The 19,065-nt window shown below is 43.5% G+C and overlaps 1 protein-coding gene across 1 annotated transcript in view; it reads left to right on the top strand.

Moving 5' to 3' along the window:
• The window catches only part of MCM3AP (minichromosome maintenance complex component 3 associated protein), a 56,646-nt gene that overhangs the window by 6,700 nt on the left and 30,881 nt on the right, over positions 1-19,065 (top strand). The window contains exons 2-3 of the mRNA XM_063429426.1: positions 2,048-5,807; positions 6,766-6,989. Coding sequence (XP_063285496.1) covers positions 2,105-5,807; positions 6,766-6,989 — 3,927 coding nt within the window. The 5' untranslated portion in view covers positions 2,048-2,104. The remainder of the gene's footprint in view (positions 1-2,047; positions 5,808-6,765; positions 6,990-19,065) is intronic.

The following is a 19,065-nucleotide window of genomic DNA, read 5'->3' as shown; positions in this document are numbered from 1 at the left end:
ATTGTCCGGGTTATTCCCGGTGTCTATAGTGGGTGCCTATTATCCCTTTAAATAAGTAGTCAGAGCGTATGAAATATATGAAACATGGGAGATAGGTGTGGGAGGCAAATAACAACTTATAAAACATAGGTATACAGCCGGCAGCTGGTAGTTCAGGTCTTTTTCCCGGCGGCACCCTCGCTGGTCGGAACAAACGGGATGACATTGGCCGGGTCCCAAGCCATTGTTTTCGGGGTTGCAAGTCCAAGTTTGGCCACCACAGTGTCCATCTCTGCTATGTCCTGGACCCGCTGTTCAGTGCCCTGGTGTTGTATTATAAGCACATGAGCTGGTCCCCATCGGTATGGCACCCCGCTGGCCTGTAGTAGCGTTGTCAGCGGTCTGAGGGTTTGCCGCCATCGCAGGGTTGTGCGTGACAGGTCTGAGTAGAACGCTATGTCCATGCCCTCAAAGCTGAGTGGAGTCTTCCCCTTTATGGCATCCATAAGTGCTGCTTTATCCTGCCCGTTTTGGAGCTTGATTAAGAGATCGCCGGTTGTGGCGCCTGTGAGCTGTGGAGGTTTGGGCAGGCGGAACATGCCATCCAGCTGTATCCCCTTCGCTTGTCTGTGAGGCAGTAAAGTGGAGAATAGCCTGCGGAGGAAATGGGGCATTTCAGCTGGGGACACCGTGTCGGAAATACCTCTGACTTTGATGTGTTTCCACCTGCGTTTATCTTCTATGTCGACTATTTGGTGGGACATTGCAGCGTGGGCCATGGTGAGGTCTCTCACCTGTGTCTGGAGGTCAAGCACCTCTGCTGTATGATTTTGCGTGAGTTGTTCTACTGTGGTGAGGCGGGCTGTGAACTCTCTTACATCTCCCCTTACTTGGGATATCTCTGCTGACAACGACTGGCGTAAGTCCGCGAGGAGAGCGGTGAGTATTGCTGTAGTGATCGGGTGATCCAGCAGCTGTGCTGGCTTTGCCGGCTGTGCATGCTGTGCAGGCTGTGCTGGCTGTGCATGCTGTGCTGGCTGTGCATGCTGTGCATGCTGTGCTGGCTGTGCTGGCTTTGCAGGCTGTGCTGGCTGTGCTGGCTGTGTAGGCTGTGCTGGCTGTGCAGGCTGTGCAGGCTGTGCTGGCCTCCGAAATCCCAGGGTCTCTGAGTAATGCAGCATGGTATCTTCTGAACCATCAGAGTAGTCATCGAAGTCGGCAAAGTCAGCCGCCATCTTGGGTCCCGCCGGGCCATGCGGCCTCCGCAAGAGATCACCTATATCGGCAGATTGCCTGGGCCGATCTGGTCGCAATTTTTTTGTTTTCTTCCCCATTAGTGTTGGGGTGTCGTCTGGCCTTCTGTCAGTGCCAGTGACAGCGTTTTCGGGCTGAATTTGGGGCTTTCGGGATCCTGCTTGCCGGAGCCCTGTGAGTGTGCGACCGTTCAGGTTAAGCGTTGGCTCCGCCCCAAATAACAGAGATTTTAACAGTGAGACTGCAGGGGCATGATCTATACACCAAAACTGCTTTATTAAGCTAAAGTTCTTTTGGTGACAATACTGTTCCTTTAAAGGGACACAATAGGCACCCAGATCACTTCATCTCATTGAAGTGGTCTGGTTGCAGTGTTACTGTGCCTCGTAGTCCTGCAATGTTGCCGTTTTAGAGCAATGCTTTCCTATGGGGAAGACCTAATGAACGTGCATGCACTCGTCGCGCATTCGCAGTAGGTCTCCCCAATCTGATGACATTGGGAGATGCGGACCACGATTTAGTGCCGAGTGCCGCTGGAATCGGGTAAGTGAGGAAAGGGTTATTTAATTCTTTACTATGTTAGGAGTAGGCTGCGTGGGCAGAGGAACACATTAGTCTTAGGAATACATCTTTGTATTCCTAACACTAAAATGTTCCTTTAAGCCCTGTTACGTGTCTTGACGAAAACTAGCACTTGTAATATTACAAATTAATCAATAAGGTGTGGGCATGTTTTGAGCCTTTGTGTTATTTTTGATGCCACTCGTTCTGGAATAAATCGTTTTAATATTTTTTTCTGATGTGTTTATTTTAGGTGTGGCATGTTATCTGAAGATTAGAATTCCTTTTTGTCTGTTTTCCTCACTCACAAATGATGAATCCCAACAACCCATTTACAGAACTTTCAGCAGGGGGGTCTGGTGCATCCCAGAATCAGAACAGCTTCTCGTTTGGGCAGCCCTCTGTGTTTGGAAATACAAGTGCAGATCAGTCCACTCCAGTTTTTGGACAAAATGCTACTGGCCAGTCTGCTCCTGCATTTGGAAATGCTTCTTCAGGCCAAGGTGCGCCTATGTTTGGACAATCCATTACTGGTCATTCTGCCAACATGTTTGGTCAGACTACTACTAATCAGTCCGCTTCCATTTTTGGACAAATAACTACTACAAATCAGTCTACTCCTGCTTTTGGTACTAGTCAAGTTGCTACTGCTTTTGGTCAAGCTTCATCTGGTCAGTTGCAGTCTGCTCCCACATTTGGACAAATTTCAACGGGTCAGACTGCTCCAGCATTTGGTCAGGCTACTATTGGAAAATCTACATCTGCCTTTGGACAGACTACCAATGGACAATCTGCTTCTATGTTTGGACAGTCTGCTCCATCATTTAGACAAAGCTTGACTGGCCAGTCTGCTTCCCCCTTTGGACAAACCTCTGCCCTCTTTGGAGCGACTACTACAGGTCAGCCTACTTCTTTATTTAGTCAGTCCAACACTACCCTCACAGTTTCCCCATTCGGACAAGTTGCTACTAGTCAATCTGCACCCCAATTTGGACAGACTATATCTAACCAGTCTGCAACCTCCTTTGGACAGATGTCTTCTAACCAGTCTGCGACTCCTTTTGGGCAGGCTGCATCTAACCAGTCTACAACTCCCTTTGGGCAGGCTACATCTAGCCAGTCTTCAGCCCCCTTTGGACTGGCTACATCGAGTCAGTCGTCTGCCCCCTTTGGACAAGCTACATCGAGCCAGTCTGCAGCCCCTTTTGGACAAGCTACATCGAGCCAGTCTTCAGCCCCCTTTGGACAAGCTACATCGCGCCAGTCTTCAGCCCCCTTTGGACAGGCTACATCTAACCAGTCTCCAGCCCCCTTTGGACAGGCTACATCTAACCAGTCTCCAGCCCCCTTTGGACAGGCTACATCTAGCCAGTCTTCAGCCCCCTTTGGACAGGCTACATCTAGCCAGTCTTCAGCCCCCTTTGGACAGGCTACATCTAGCCAGTCTTCAGCCCCCTTTGGACAGGCTACATCTAGCCAGTCTTCAGCCCCCTTTGGACAGGCTACATCTAGCCAGTCTTCAGCCCCCTTTGGACAGGCTACATCTAGCCAGTCTTCAGCCCTCTTTGGACAGGCTACATCTAGCCAGTCTTCAGCCCCCTTTGGACAGGCTACATCTAGCCAGTCTTCAGCCCCCTTTGGACAGGCTACATCTAGCCAGTCTTCAGCCCCCTTTGGACAGGCTACATCTAGCCAGTCTTCAGCCCCCTTTGGTCAGGCTACATCTAGCCAGTCTTCAGCTCCCTTTGGACAGGCTACATCTAGCCAGTCTTCAGCTCCCTATGGACAGGCTACATCCAGCCAGTCTTCAGCCCCCTTTGGACAGGCTACATCCAGCCAGTCTTCAGCCCCCTTTGGACAGGCTACATCCAGCCAGTCTTCAGCCCCCTTTGGACAGGCTACATCCAGCCAGTCTTCAGCCCCCTTTGGACAGGCTACATCCAGCCAGTCTTCAGCCCCCTTTGGACAGGCTACATCCAGCCAGTCTTCAGCCCCCTTTGGACAGGCTACATCCAGCCAGTCTTCAGCCCCCTTTGGACAGGCTACATCCAGCCAGTCTTCAGCCCCCTTTGGACAGGCTACATCCAGCCAGTCTTCAGCCCCCTTTGGACAGGCTACATCCAGCCAGTCTTCAGCCCCCTTTGGACAGGCTACATCCAGCCAGCCTTCAGCCCCCTTTGGACAGGCTACATCCAGCCAGTCTTTAGCCCCCTTTGGACAGGCTACATCCAGCCAGTCTTTAGCCCCCTTTGGACAGGCTACATCCAGCCAGTCTTTAGCCCCCTTTGGACAGGCTACATCCAGCCAGTCTTCAGCCCCCTTTGGACAGGCTACATCCAGCCAGTCTTCAGCCCCCTTTGGACAGGCTACATCCAGCCAGTCTTCAGCCCCCTTTGGACAGGCTACATCCAGCCAGTCTTCAGCCCCCTTTGGACAGGCTACATCCAGCCAGTCTTCAGCCCCCTTTGGACAGGCTACATCCAGCCAGTCTTCAGCCCCCTTTGGACCAGCTGCAAGTAGCCAGTCTGTTCCTCTTTTTGGACAGACTGTAACTAGCCAGTCTGCTTCCCTCTTTGGACAGTCAGCTACCAGCAAGACTGCAACTTTGACTACACAACCTGCATCCATATTTGGAAAACCTGCATCCATATTTGGACAAGCCACCACTGAGTCTTCTACTACCTCTTCAAATGACCGTGGTTTCGGATTTGCAAAGTTAAATGCTGCAGAGACTCAATTTAGGCAAGTTACATCTGGACAGAGATTTGGATTTGGGCAGGGATCATCTACATTTGGACAACAACCTGGAAGCCAGTCATCTGGCTTTGGGCATGCTAATTCTGGGCAGACTGGTGTTCAGTTATCTTTTAATCAGAGTGCTAGTGGAGTTGGACAGAGCAGTCCAGGGAAGGCTCCTCTCTTTGGAGAGACTTCTGGAAATACTGTATTTGGGCAGCAAACATCTCACTTGGGGCAGTCTGTAAGTGAAACGCATACACAGATGAACACTGAATCTGATTCAACAGATTCAAAAGTATCTACCAGCACAACATCATCCACATTTGCACAGATGTCTAATGTGCCTGGATCAAATTCAGAGAACCGATTCAAGCCTCCTGCAAATTCTACTTTCAAGCCAATCTTTGGAGCAGTCAATGTACCGGAAAAGTCTAAGAGCCATGGTCCCACATCTTTCACCTTCCAAAATTTTGCTAAAAATGAATTGGGGAATCAAAAAACAAATGACGGTCACCATGATGCAGGCTCATCAGGTGAAATTAAAAGTGGTGGAAACTTCTCTTTTTCTTCATTTGACAAGAGAAACAAGGATGAAATGGTAGCATCACAGTCAACGTTGAAAAGTGTAGGAAGTAATTTCAGCAGTTTTGTTAGCCCTAACACCAGTGATGGGCAGTCACAGCTTTCAGAAAATTTCAGGAAAGAAGAGTATCATAGAGGTTCCAAGAGGAAGGAAGGCCAGGAACTTTCCTCTGTTAAACATGTACCCCCTTCTTCAGAAGAGTCATCCTCCATGCCACAAACTGATCACCCTCCTGTGAAGAGGCATGGCAGACTTGGACACCAACTCACTGGAGGTGCTAATCTTTTGGTTAGAAGCCTGTATGATGTTGTAAAGAGTCACATGAAGACTGAACATAAAAATACCAAAAAGGAAGAATTAAGTACAAGCCAACAGCCTACAGATTCAGAGTCTAATAATTCTTCACAGCCAGCCAATCAGTCCATGCACACTAAAGATTTTCCTGCTTCTGGGTCTATCCTGCAAACTACCAACAAAGTCCAACCTTCAACTGGCCCTGGCCAAACTGTTTCTGGTAAAAATCAGATATCTGTTGGACCAAGCCAAACAATACCTAGCCGAACAATTTCTACTATAGTTACAGGCAACCAAACCACTCCCAGAACTTATTCTATGGCACGATCTAATCAACCAGCACTTGGCAGACCTCAACCTCTGCTACAGATAGAAGCATCATCTGAAGAAATAACAGGTATGCACAGCAATTTCTGAATTTTCTAGGCATCCCTTTTTACTTTTACCCACTTAGACAAAGTTGTTGTTAAAAGGAACATCTAGACCAGTGGTTTCCGACCAGTGTGTGCCAAGCCACCTCAAAGTGTGGCCTGTTCATACTGACTTCGGGCTGTGATAGGTTGAATTCAGTCCCTAAAATGTGTTAACAAGTGTCACTATTACAGTTTGCATTGCTATCAGACCGTTAATTAATATGAATAAGTCAATTTGGCAAGGTATGCATAACCCTCTAACAAGGATCCAGGCAAATGTTACATTTATAGGCAGCTTAGGAAGGTAAAAAAATCAAATCTGCCCTTGAAATTGTTCTATCATTGAAATGTGCCCTGGCCCACAAAAGCTTTGGAACTACTGCTCTATGTAACACCACACGTCATGTTTTAGTTAATTAAGCTTTTATTCTTTACTGAGCTCCACAAATGCCTCTAGTGGCTGTCACAGAGTTGCTTCCCCATTGCAGTGCTATAGTGTTGGCAGAATTGACATTTCTCATTCTCACATGCAATGCTGACACTGAATGATGATTATTTATCTCTATGAAGATATGCGGATTGGTGCACAGCGACAAGTTCTGCACATTAGGCCCCCAATGCTTCTATATGGAGATGCATTGGGATTGGCTGAGATTATCTCAGCAAGGGCAGAGTGGTGGCCCCAGTGAGGGATAAATGGTGAGTAAATATTATTAATTTTACTTGTAAAGGGTGGCCTCCAAATCACTGCAAATAAACTGCATGATTGTATTTCTAACATTAGAGTTTTCTTTAAAGAACCTTAGAGTATAACCAGTGTCTGTCTTGTATGATTTACTGGTTGTCACTGTGATGGCTGCATTTTATTAGGCACTGCTCCTAATATTTATATGTGTTAATTTATTTATTTATTTATTTATTTATTGTAACTTTCGCTGTCAGCTCTTTCTAAAAAGATCCCAGTACGTAGAGCCCGGCGTTCAGATAGTGAAGAGAGTGTGACTGCTTTGTCTCAAAATGAACTGACTGCTATCCAGGTTCGAAACGTCCCTAAGCGTCTGAATCAAAAAAAGTATCTTGAGAAATATTTCAGCAAGTTTGGAAAGGTGCAGCGTCTGTACTGCAGGCAAGGGAGCAACATGGTGATTGTTCATTTCTTCAATCACGTAAGTTACATTTGGAATATAAATCTCTTGGGGTGGGGAAGATAAACAGTTAAAAAAAAATTTTTTTTAGAATTATCGCAGTTTCTTTACTACTGTATTGTATTAAGATTGCTGTGTGTATATTAGGGATCGACCGATATTGATTTTTTTTTAGAGCCAATAATCTGTGAACTTTCAGGCCGATAGCCAATAACATGCCGATATTCTGTACATTTACCATTTAGAAAACATAAACTATTTTTAACCCCTTAACGACGAGTGACGGAACGAGGTCCGTCACTCAGGGGAATGCGTTAATGACGAGTGACGGACCTCGTCCGTCACCCGTTAAAATTAACCCCAGATCGCCGCAATCGCGGCGATCGTGGGGTTAATGGTGCTCCGGTCTGCCTCTGCATTAGAGGCAGACCGGGAGCACCGGATCCGGCTGCCCCAGTACATGTGCCCGCTCTGACAGCATGTCAGGGCAGGCACATGTGCTCTGTATACTTACCTCCGCCTCCCTGCACTTCCGGGTTCACTGTGAAGTGCAGGGAGACGGATCAGTGCTGATCCTGCCCCCTGGTGACAAAAAAATAAAGTTTATTTAAAAACCCACCCCCTTTTACCCATTTTAATAAAAAATTAACCCCTTCCCTGCCAATTGATCACTGCAGTGATCAATTGGCAGGGATTACATTTTACTATGATCTGATTTTTTTTTTTTTTAACCCCTGAGGGTTAATTCTTTTTTTTTTTACCCTCATGGGTTAAATTTATTTTATTTAATTAATTTAAATATTTTAAAATTATAAATGTAGCTAGCTGGGGAGGGTGGAAGTTAGTGGGGAATTGGGGGATTTAGTATTAGGCTAACTAGGGGGTTAACGTTAAAAAAAGTTTAAAAATAAGCTTTAAAAAGTTAAAAAATTAAGTTAAAAAAAAGTTTTAATAACGTTTAAGTAAAAAATAAAAAAAAATAAACCCTTTACCCAGTCCAAATAAAAATTAACCCCTTCCCTGCCAGTCGATCACTGATCAAAATACAGATCACAGTATTATACTGTGATCTAATTTTTTTTTTTAACCCCTGACGATTAACCTTTATTTATTTTTTTAACCCTCAGGGGTTAAATTTATTTAATTAACTAATTTAAATATTGTATAATTTCCCAACTGGCCTACACATACCTCCCCCCCCCCCCCCCCCCTACCATACCCCCGCGAGGGAACCATTAGGAGAACTTACTCACCGGCGCCCGGCAGGGAACAAAGTTATCTGCAGATAGGTGACCTCATAACAATCTTGCTTGTAGCTCAAAGTCCACTCTGGGAGACTAACAAATACCCCACGAGACGAGCAACCGCCAGGGATGAAACACATAGGGCCCTAATAGAATACTCATCTTCAAACGACAAGGGACAGACGAAGCTTAGGACCCACTATCTCCCGATATAGGTTTTGCTTTTTTTGTGTTTTTTCACAGGACATCCAAACTAGACCTGCTTTGGTCTCTATTTTCACTATAGTAATGTCCCGCCCACAGCACTGATACACCTCTGGCACTCAATATCATTACTTAAATTGATGTTCTGGTATGCTCCGCTACCTAGCTAAGTTTATAGTTACACACAAAAAAAAAAAAGTGCAATGTTCCTCACCTGCTATGTGCCTGTTTTCAAATGTTTACCAATTGTGGGCTCACACAAGCTGTTGTAGCAGTGCAAGCCAATTTGTGACCTTTTTTGCATATCAAAAATAAAGAATTTTAAAAAATATTGTATAATTAAATATTTTGCTAGCTGGAGTGGGTGGGAGTTATGGAAAAATGGGGAATTTACTGCTAGTTAGGGGTTAACGTAAAAAAAAAGCTTAGAAAAATTTGAAATCTGTAAAAAAAAAGTTTTACGAAAGTTTAGGAAACTTTAAAAAAATTAATAAGCAAAACAAAAGTTTAAAAAATAGTTTTAAAAAGTTTTAAAAAGTAAAAAAATACATTTAATAACGCTCATTACCACTACACCTGGTACAAGCTAGCGGAAAAATGATCCCACGCTAAGGTTCAAAATATGCCTTTTGAAATACCCTGGGATGTCTTCTTTAAGAAATGGTATGGCTTTATGGGGTATTTGGATTATATAGCCTAGTAAAATACTCTAAAATGGGACATGGGCACAGCGTAAAAATTTAAAGTTTGAAAAAAATGGAATGGCTGTGTCCCAAATGTGCCCCTCCGATGTCCACATATACCTGGCAAAGGTACATACGGGGGTATTTTTGTACTCAGCAGACATAGCTGAGCAACATATGAAGTATTATACAGTGGTAGTACACATAAGGTTTGCAAAATATACTGTGCAAACTCACTTTGTGTGTCAAAAAGGCAGAAAAAACGCTTATTACCACTACACCTGGTACAAGCTAGCGGAAAAATGATCCCACGCTAAGGTTCAAAATATGCCTTTTGAAATACCCTGGGATGTCTTCTTTAAGAAATGGTATGGCTTTATGGGGTATTTGGATTATATAGCCTAGTAAAATACTCTAAAATGGGACATGGGCACAGCGTAAAAATTTAAAGTTTGAAAAAAATGGAATGGCTGTGTCCCAAATGTGCCCCTCCGATGTCCACATATACCTGGCAAAGGTACATACGGGGGTATTTTTGTACTCAGCAGACATAGCTGAGCAACATATGAAGTATTATACAGTGGTAGTACACATAAGGTTTGCAAAATATACTGTGCAAACTCACTTTGTGTGTCAAAAAGGCAGAAAAAAACGCTTATAACCACTACACCTGGTACACGCTAGCGGAAAAATTATCCCACGCTAAGGTTCAAAATATGCCTTTTGAAATACCCTGGGGTGTCTACTTTAAGAAATGGTAGGCCTTTGTGGGGTAGTTTGAATTTAAAACCTGCAAAGATGCTTGGAAATTGCACATAGGCCCGGCGTCAAAATTCAAAGTTCGGTAAAAACTGATATGGCTTGGTCTACTATATGGCACTGTAGCTTCACAAAATAGTGCCATAGATATACAATGGGGGGGGCATGTTAAGGCACAATATGCACCTTATGAGATACCCTGGAGTGTCTACTTTTACAAATGGTAGGCCTTTGTGGTTTTTTTTGAACAGTCAAACTGTTATAATACCCCAAATGGAAGCATAGGCTCATTAAATCCGTCTCTCAAAATTCTACTGTGAATACTGAAAAGGACAGGTCTCCTGTATGGCACTGTAGCTTCACGAAATAGTGCCATAGACATACAATGGGGGTGTCCTTTTACTCAGAAGACTTAGCTGAGCATAATTTGGGGGGTTTGAACTTAGTGGCACATAGGAAATGTACAAAATGCCCAGCAAAAATGCAATCCATATGTAAAAAATGCACAAAATTATTTTTTACCACATACTTTGGCATGTAATGGTAAAAAAAATGGGGGCATGTTAAGGCACAATATGCACCTTATGAGACCCTGGAGTGTCTACTTTTACAAATGGTAGGCCTTTGTGGTTTTTTTTTTTGAACAGTCAAACTGTTATAATACCCCAAATGGAAGCATAGGCTCATTAAATCCGTCTCTCAAAATTCTACTGTGAATACTGAAAAGGACAGGTCTCCTATATGGCACTGTAGCTTCACGAAATAGTGCCAAAGACATACAATGGGGGTACCGTTGTACTCAGCAGAAGTAACTGAACACATAATAAAACTTTGTACAGGAATAGCACACAACAAACTTTACAAAATACACATGAGAAGTTCTTTGTTATAAGTTTGTGTGCGAAAACCTCCAAAAAACACAATTTTACTCCAATATTTAGCAGAGGTTGGCGGTAAAATGGCTACGTAGAAAATGTCAAAACAACCTTAGGTAAATAGCCTGTGGTGTCTACTTTTTATAAATATATACTTTTGTGTGGCAATTTTGTTTTCTTTTATGGCTATTAAGCTTACAAGACAAACATACCAAATTCTAAAATCGCTCCACATTAAAAGTTTATTTTACTCCTTGTGCTTTGTGACCTGTAACTACCAAAAAAAAAAAACTTAAAATCCCAGACACATTATATATTCTGTAAATCAGAACAACTAAATGAATTGATTTTTAATTACTTTCCTTAACCTGCACTAATTGTGTACACATAATTATTGCAAAAACTGTAAAAAACACACAAACCTTTTCATTTTTTTTGCATTTTTCTGTATTTTTTTTTATAATAAATAAGCATGTGTATATATATATATATATATATATGTTAAATCAAATTAAAGCCCTTTCTGTCCTTTAAAAAACGTTATATAATATGCGTCGGTGCAATAAATTTGTCAAATGCAAATTGCAGTTGAACGCAAACAGCAAAAAATGCAAAAAATTCCGTTGTCATAAAGTGAAAGACAAGCTTCCGAAGCTCTGTCCTTAAGGGGTTAAAGGTAAATTCACTAAATATACATGCCACGTGTAGTGGATGCAGTGTGTTTAGACAGGGGAGCTGTGTGTGTGTAGTGGATGCAGTGTGTATTTGTGTAGTGTGTGTATAATTAAAGGAACATTATAGTCACCTAAATTACTTTAGCTAAATAAAGCAGTTTTAGTGTATAGATCATTCCCCTGCAATTTCACTGCTCAATTCACTGTCATTTAGGAGTTAAATCACTTTGTTTCTGTTTATGCAGCCCTAGCCACACCTCCTTTGGCTATGAAAAAAAAACTGGTTTCACTTTCAAACAGATGTAATTTACCTTAACCCCTTAAGGACAGAGCTTCAGAAGATTGTCTTTCACTTAATGACAACAGCATTTTTTGCTATTTGCGTTCAACTGCAATTTGCATTTTACTAATTTTTTGCACCGACACATATTATATACCGTTTTTTAAAGGACAGAAAGGGCTTTAATTTGATGTCACACACACACACACACACACACACACACCACAAAACTGACGAAAGCTTGAGGGGATCAAGCTGAAACGTTGATTTTCGCTGTTTTAGTTTAAGGTAATAAAAGTTAATTTTTAGTAAGTCCTTGGAGTGCTATCTTGGATATTTTTTCTCTCTCTCTCTCTCTCTCTCTCTCTCTCTCTCTCTCTCTCTATATCTATATATATATATATATATATATATATATATATAAATGCTTATTTATTATAAAAAAGCAATACAGAAATATGCAAAAAAATGAATTTGTGTGTTTTTTTTTTTACAGTTTTTGCAATAATAATGTATACATAATTAGTGCAGGTTAAGGAAAGTAATTAAAAATAAATTCATTTACCGTATATACTCGAGTATAAGACGAGTTTTTCAGCACATTTTTTGTGCTGAAAAACCCCAACTCGTCTTATACTCGAGTCACTGTCTGTATTATGGCAATTTACATTGCCATAATACAGACAAGGGGCTGTGGGGGGCTACTTACCTCTCCTGCAGCTCCTGTCAGCTCCCTTCTCCTCCGCGCCGGTCCGTTCAGCACCTCGGTCAGCTCCCAGTGTAAGTCTTGCGAGAGCCGCAGGGTCATAGTGCGGCTCTCGCGAGACTAAGTGTGAGCTAACAGAGGGAGCTGCACGGACCGGCGCGGAGAAGGGAGCTGACAGGAGCTGTAGGAGAGGTAAGTAAACTCTCTGCCAGCCCCCCTCCTCCCCCACTGAACTACCAATGCCACTGGACCACCAGGGAAGGAGAGCCCCCCTCCCTGCCATGTATCAAGCAGGGAGGGGGGACGAAAAAAAAATATATACCACAAAGGCCTACCATTTGTAAAAGTAGATACTCCAGGGTATCTCATAAGGTACATATTGTGCCTTACAATGCCCCCATTTTTTCACTAATAGATGCCAAAGTATGTGGTAAAAAATTATTTTGTGCGTTTTTACCTATGGATTGCATTTGTGCTGGGCATTTTGCATATTTCACATGGGCCACTAAGTTCATACCCCCCAAATTATGTTCAGCTAAGTCTTCTGAGTAAAATGACACCCCCATTGTATGTCTTTGGCACCATTTCGTGAAGCTACAGTGCCATATAGGAGACCAAGCCATGTCAGTTTTTACCGAACTTTGAATTTTGACGCTGGGCCTATGTGCAATTTCCAAGCATCTTAGCAGGTTTTAAATTCAAACTACCCCACAAAGGCCTACCATTTCTTAAAGTAGACACCCCAGGGTATTTTTAAAGGTATATTCTAAACCTTAGTGTAGGATCATTTTTTTGTTAGTTTGTACCAAGTCTCGTTGCAATTAGCATTTTTTCTGCATTTTTGACACACACTTGGAGATGTTACTGTATATTTTGCTATCCTTATGTGTGCTATGGCAGTATAACACCTAATATGTTGCTCAGCTATGTCATCTTAGTGCAACGATACCGACATGTGTACCTTTTTAATGGTTATTTGGATGTTGAAGGGGCACATTGGAGACCAAGTCATATGAACCTTCAACCTATTGTTCCTGTAAGTTTATTTGTAATTGTCCTATTTATAGTTAAATCCCCCTCTCATAATATTGTAAAGCGCTACGGAATCTGTTGGCGCTATATAAATGGCAATAATAAATAAATAAATAAATATGAGTTTTTACCAAACTTTGAATTTTGACGCTGGGCCTATGTGCAATTTCCAAGCATCTTAGCAGGTTTTAAATTCAAACTACCCCACAAAGGCCTACCATTTCTTAAAGTAGACACCCCGGGATATTTCAAAAGGTATATTCTAAACCTTAGTGTAGGATCATTTTTTTGTTAGTTTGTACCAAGTCTAGTTGCAATTAGCATTTTTTCTGCCTTTTTGACACACACTTGGAGATGTTACTGTATATTTTGCCATCCTTATGTGTGCTACGGCAGTATAACACCTAATATGTTGCTCAGCCATGTAATCTTAGTGCAATGATACCGACATGTGTACCTTTTTCATGGTTATGTGGATGTTGAAGGGGCACATTGGAGACACACCACTTCCATATTTTTCAAAAGTGTATGCTGGGCCCAAGTCTCATTTTAGCAGCTCAGGACTGCAAATTACCTCTCAAAGGCCACATATATTTTTAAGTATAAGCAGCTCATCAATTCAAATTATGAACAAGTGCATACTATTTGCTGTGAAAAGGGGGAATAGTTGGGGTAAACTTATCCGGGGGTAGTACACAGTCATCTGCGTCCCGGGCAAAGTTGTCATGGATTCCGAAACCAAAACACAGACAGACCACAAAGAGAGAGAACACAGAGAGAGAAACTTGTAATATCGGTCCTTAGAATGGCCGAGCTATACAAGCAGAGAATTGTCAAGGTACAAGCCGAGGTCAAAGGAGTAAAGAGAAACGGAACAACGACAGGACAAGCCGAGGTCAAGGATCAGAGAAGACAGGATAAATGGTAGACAGAGCCGGTAACCAATCAGATGACTAAAAATCACACCCCAAAACTGGTCTACTTATTCGGCCTGGGTGTGAAAATTTTTAAAACAATGGCCAATACATAGGCCGGGCTGAGAGGGGCAATCAGGGCAGGAATAGCTGGTCTCAACTCTTACGTCCCTCTTGTAACACACCCTGCACCTTTTCTGGTGGTTTTGTTTTTTAGGGGTTGGTGGAATCTTAAAGCAAAAGTGACCTGCCTACATTCTTCTGCTAGGCTCCACTGATGGTCTCCTTGTGTGGCATTCTAGCAGCTTAGAAATTAGCTCAAACTGGAAAGAAAGAAAAGTGCTTTTCAGCCCAGCATTTGCCTTTTTAAAAATGACAAAGGCATTGTGGATTGCCATCTGCATCAGGTATATGCCCACTTTTTTATACCATGCCCTGGTCTTTCTCATGATCAAATACGGCTGCATCAGTTGATCGGACAGGTCAACGCCCCCCATATGCCGATTATATTGCCGTATGCAGACTGGCACCCGTTTACATTCGTCTCTGCCACGAACTGTGACCCTCCGAGTGTTTTCACCATGGATGGTGGTTAAGATGAAAACATCCTTTTTATCCCTGTACTTGAGTGCCAGCAGTTCATTCTGGCAGAGAGAGCTGCTGTTTCCCCCCTTTTTAATTTTTTGTTCGCTAGAGCCTTTGGGAAACCTGTGCGACTCTTCTGAATAGTGCCACAGGCCACGGTCTCATAGCAGTACAACATTTTTAACAGTGGGATGCTATTATAAAAGTTATCAATGTATAGATGATAACCTTTATTAAGTAGTGGCAATATTAAGTCCCAGACAATTTTCCCACTTGTCCCTACTATATCTGGGCAACCTGGGGGATCAAGGTGGCTATCCCTTCCTTCGTATACACGGAAGGTGTATACGTAGCCACTGCCACTTTCACATAGTTTATAAAATTTGATCCCATATCGCAGTGCTCCCCAACCTTTTTATCGCCGCGGACCGGTAAACGTTTGATAATTTTTCCGTGGCCCGCTTGTTTTGATTTAATAAGACAAAAAAAAAAAGAGCACATATATTAAAAAAAACACACAGACACATACATAGTGAGAAAATCACAAACACAGTCACATAAAGACATAGACTCAAAATTGTTGGTTCAGGGTCCCACACATACTCAGACTGAATGTATATAGCATGTTCATGTGAGAGTTAATAAAAATGGGGTACATATGAGGGTATGTGACAGACAGGATAGGTAGGTAGTGTTACACCAGCAGACTAATGCTGATGTAACACCACCTATACTCAGCAGCTTCTTTCCCAGTCACAGACTGGGGGAGTTTCTGTGGCTGGGAACTCAAGGCTGTATTTCAGTCTCCTACCTACCTTGTCCCAAGCTGCCTCTGCTTCCATGCAGTGCCCCTTCTCTCTGGTGCCCGATCACAAGTCTCCTCTGCCCTCTGTTATGGCGCCAGTAGTGTGTGCATGGGGGCAGTGTTTGTGGGGCAATGTGTGTAGTGTGTGCATGGGGGCAGTGTTTGTGGGGCAGGTGTGTAGTGTGTGTATGGGGGCAGTGTTTGTGGGGCAGGTGTGTATGAGGGGGCAGTGTTTGTGGGGCAGTGTGTGTAGTGTGTATGGGGGCAGTGTTTGTGGGGCAATGTGTGTAGTGTGTACATGGGGCAGTGTGTGTAGTGTGTGCATGGGGGCAGTGTTTGTGGGGCAGGTGTGTAGTGTGTTTATGGGGGCAGTGTTTGTGGGGCAGGTGTGTATGAGGGGGCAGTGTTTGTGGGGCAGTGTGTGTAGTGTGTATGGGGGCAGTGTTTGTGGGGCAATGTGTGTAGTGTGTGCATGGGGCAGTGTTTGTGGGGCAGTGTGTGTAGTGTGTGCATGGGGGCAGTGTTTGTGGGGCAGTGTGTGTAGTGTGTGTATGGGGCAGTGTGTGTAGTGTGTGCATGGGGGCAGTGTTTGTGGGGCAATGTGTGTAGTGTGTGCATGGGGCAGTGTTTGTGGGGCAGTGTGTGTAGTGTGTGCATGGGGGCAGTGTTTGTGGGGCAGTGTGTGTAGTGTGTGTATGGGGCAGTGTGTGTAGTGTGTGCATGGGGGCAGTGTTTGTGGGGCAATGTGTGTAGTGTGTGTATGGGGGGTAAGGAGGGTAGGGAGGCTTTTTTATATATTTTTTATTTAATTAAATATAATATATTGATGTCCCCCCTCCCTTCTTACCTTTACTGGGAGGAGGGGGGACATTTCTTAGTCCCTGGTGGTCCGGTGGGGAATCCCTGGTGGTCCCAGCGGTGGTGAGATGAACTCTAGCCCAGTTACAGGGCTAGAGTTCACTCTCGCGAGATTTGGAGTGTTGCCGTGGTTACCGCGGCAACGCTCCAAATCTCGCGAGAGGAGGACCCGGAGGAGCTGCAGGTAAGAGCTCCCGGGTCCTCTCTCACTCCCTCCCCTGCCGGCTGTCAGCACAGTGCCTGCAGACCGGGGAGAGAGATCTCTGATCTCCCCTCCGGTCCGCAGGCACATTGCAGGGCTGGCACTTGGGCAATGCCAGCCCTGCACTAGCCGGCAGGCTCGCACACCCCTGGGCGGCCCGGTACCGTTTGATCCACGGACCGGTACCGGTCCGCGGCCCCGGGGTTGGGGAACACTGCCATATCGGGATCTTTTGGATGGGATATATTGTCTAAACCCCAGTCTTCCCTTAAACTTCATTAGGGACTCGTCAATGGAAATGTTTTTATTGGGGGTATATATAGTGGCAAATTTACTGTTAAAGTTGGCAATTAAAGGGCGTATTTTGTAAAGAAGATCATACTGCCGATCACCTTTTGGGGGGCACTTGTTATTATCACTAAAGTGCATAAATCTTAGTATGTCTTCATATATTTCCCTTGTCATTGTCTCGGCAAAAATGGGGGTATTGCAAATAGGATGTTTAGCCCAATACATCCTAATTGTGGGCTTTTTAATTAGCCCCATTAACATGGTCAGTGCCCAGAATTGTTTCAATTCTGGCACACTGGTTGGGTTCCATCTCTCTTTCCTGGAGATAAGAGAGTCTGGATTGCGTGCCAGATATTGCTCCGCATAGAGATTAGTCTGGGTGACTATCTCCCCAAAAATCTCATCCCCCAAGAACAGCTGCATAACATCCAGCGCACTATAGGCAGACAGGTCCGCCTGTATGCCAGGATTGGCTGTAAACACTGGGATGTCTGGGGAAAAATTATTAGGGGGTACCCAGTCATCTGCACCATGTTCAGCATTAGGGGAATCGTCGATTTCCCCTGATGGTCCTGCAGTATCTGGCACATAGTCCCTGTCCCCTGCGTCACTCCCTGCTTCACTTTCTGAGGCAGTGTCAGTCGCCTCTGAGTCGGCCGCTAACAGGGCATAAGCCTCCTCTGCGCTATACTTTCTAAACATTGTTAATACAGCTAACAAAATTCTAACTAAAAATAATTTATTTATTTTTATTATTTTTTTATTCCCTAATTCCCACTAAATTCCACGCACCAAAATAACTAAATCACAAATTAATAAAATCAAATAATAAAATTTAACCCCTTAGGGTTACGAAAAAACTAAAAATTTACCCTTGAAAGTAAAAAAAAAAAAAAATAGATCACAGTAAAGTAATGTGACCTGTATATTGATCACTGCTAGCAGTGATCAAGCAGCAGGGAAAGGGTTATTTTTATTATTTTTTTTTTAATAAAAGGGAAAGGGATTAGGGACTTTTTTTAAACTTAGCTATTCTTCTGGGACACAATGTAGCACCGATCCGTCTCTCTCCACTTCACAAACCCACACGAGGTGGAGGGAGGCGGATCAGATATCCCAGGAGCATTGTGACCGCTGTGACTGGCTGTCACAGCGATCACCTGGGCTGGGATGTCGGGATTTGCTGCTGCTGGTACTGCGGCGATCGGGGGTTAATTTTAACGCGTGACGGACGAGATCCGTCACTCGTCATTAACGCTTTCCCCTGAGTGACGGACCTCGTCCGTCACTCGTCATTAAGGGGTTAAATAATTGTATCTCAATCTCTAAATTGAAAGTTAATCACATACAGGGTCTAGCAAGTTATTAACATAGCAGGGGATAAGAAAATCTTAATTAAACATAACTTGCAATAAAGAGAGCCTAAATAGGGCTCTCTTTACAGGAAGTGTTTATGGAAGGCTGTGCAAGTCACATGCAGGGAGGTGTGACTAGGGTTCATAAACAAAGGGATTTAACTCCTAAATGGCAGAGGATTGGGCAGTGAGGCTGCAGGGGCATGTTCCATACACCAAAACGGCTTCATTAAGCTAAAGTTGTTCAGGTGACTATAGTGTCCCTTTAATGCAGAGTGTGTGTATAGTAAATGTAGTGTGTTTGTGTAGTGTGTTTTATATAATGCAGTGTTTGTGTAGTGTGTGTATAGTGAATGCAGTGTGTTTGTGTAGTGTGTTTATATAATGCAGTGTGAGTGTTTGTGTAGTGTGTATAGTGAATTCAGTGTGTTTATATTATGTGTGTGTGTATATAATGTAGTGTGTCTGTGTAATGTGTGTGTATATAGTGTAGTGTGTTTATATAATGCAGTATGTGTGTGTTTGTGTAGGTATGTAATTTGGGGGGAGGGGGCATTTTTTATTAAAAAAATTTTTTTTTATAATTTTTATTTTCTCAGACCCCTTCCCTGCTTCTTACTTGGCCAGGGA

Source organism: Pelobates fuscus, chromosome 8 (genome assembly GCF_036172605.1).
Source record: "Pelobates fuscus isolate aPelFus1 chromosome 8, aPelFus1.pri, whole genome shotgun sequence".
Taxonomy (NCBI): Eukaryota; Metazoa; Chordata; class Amphibia; order Anura; family Pelobatidae; genus Pelobates; species Pelobates fuscus.
This window is presented reverse-complemented; position numbering and strand designations above follow the sequence as displayed.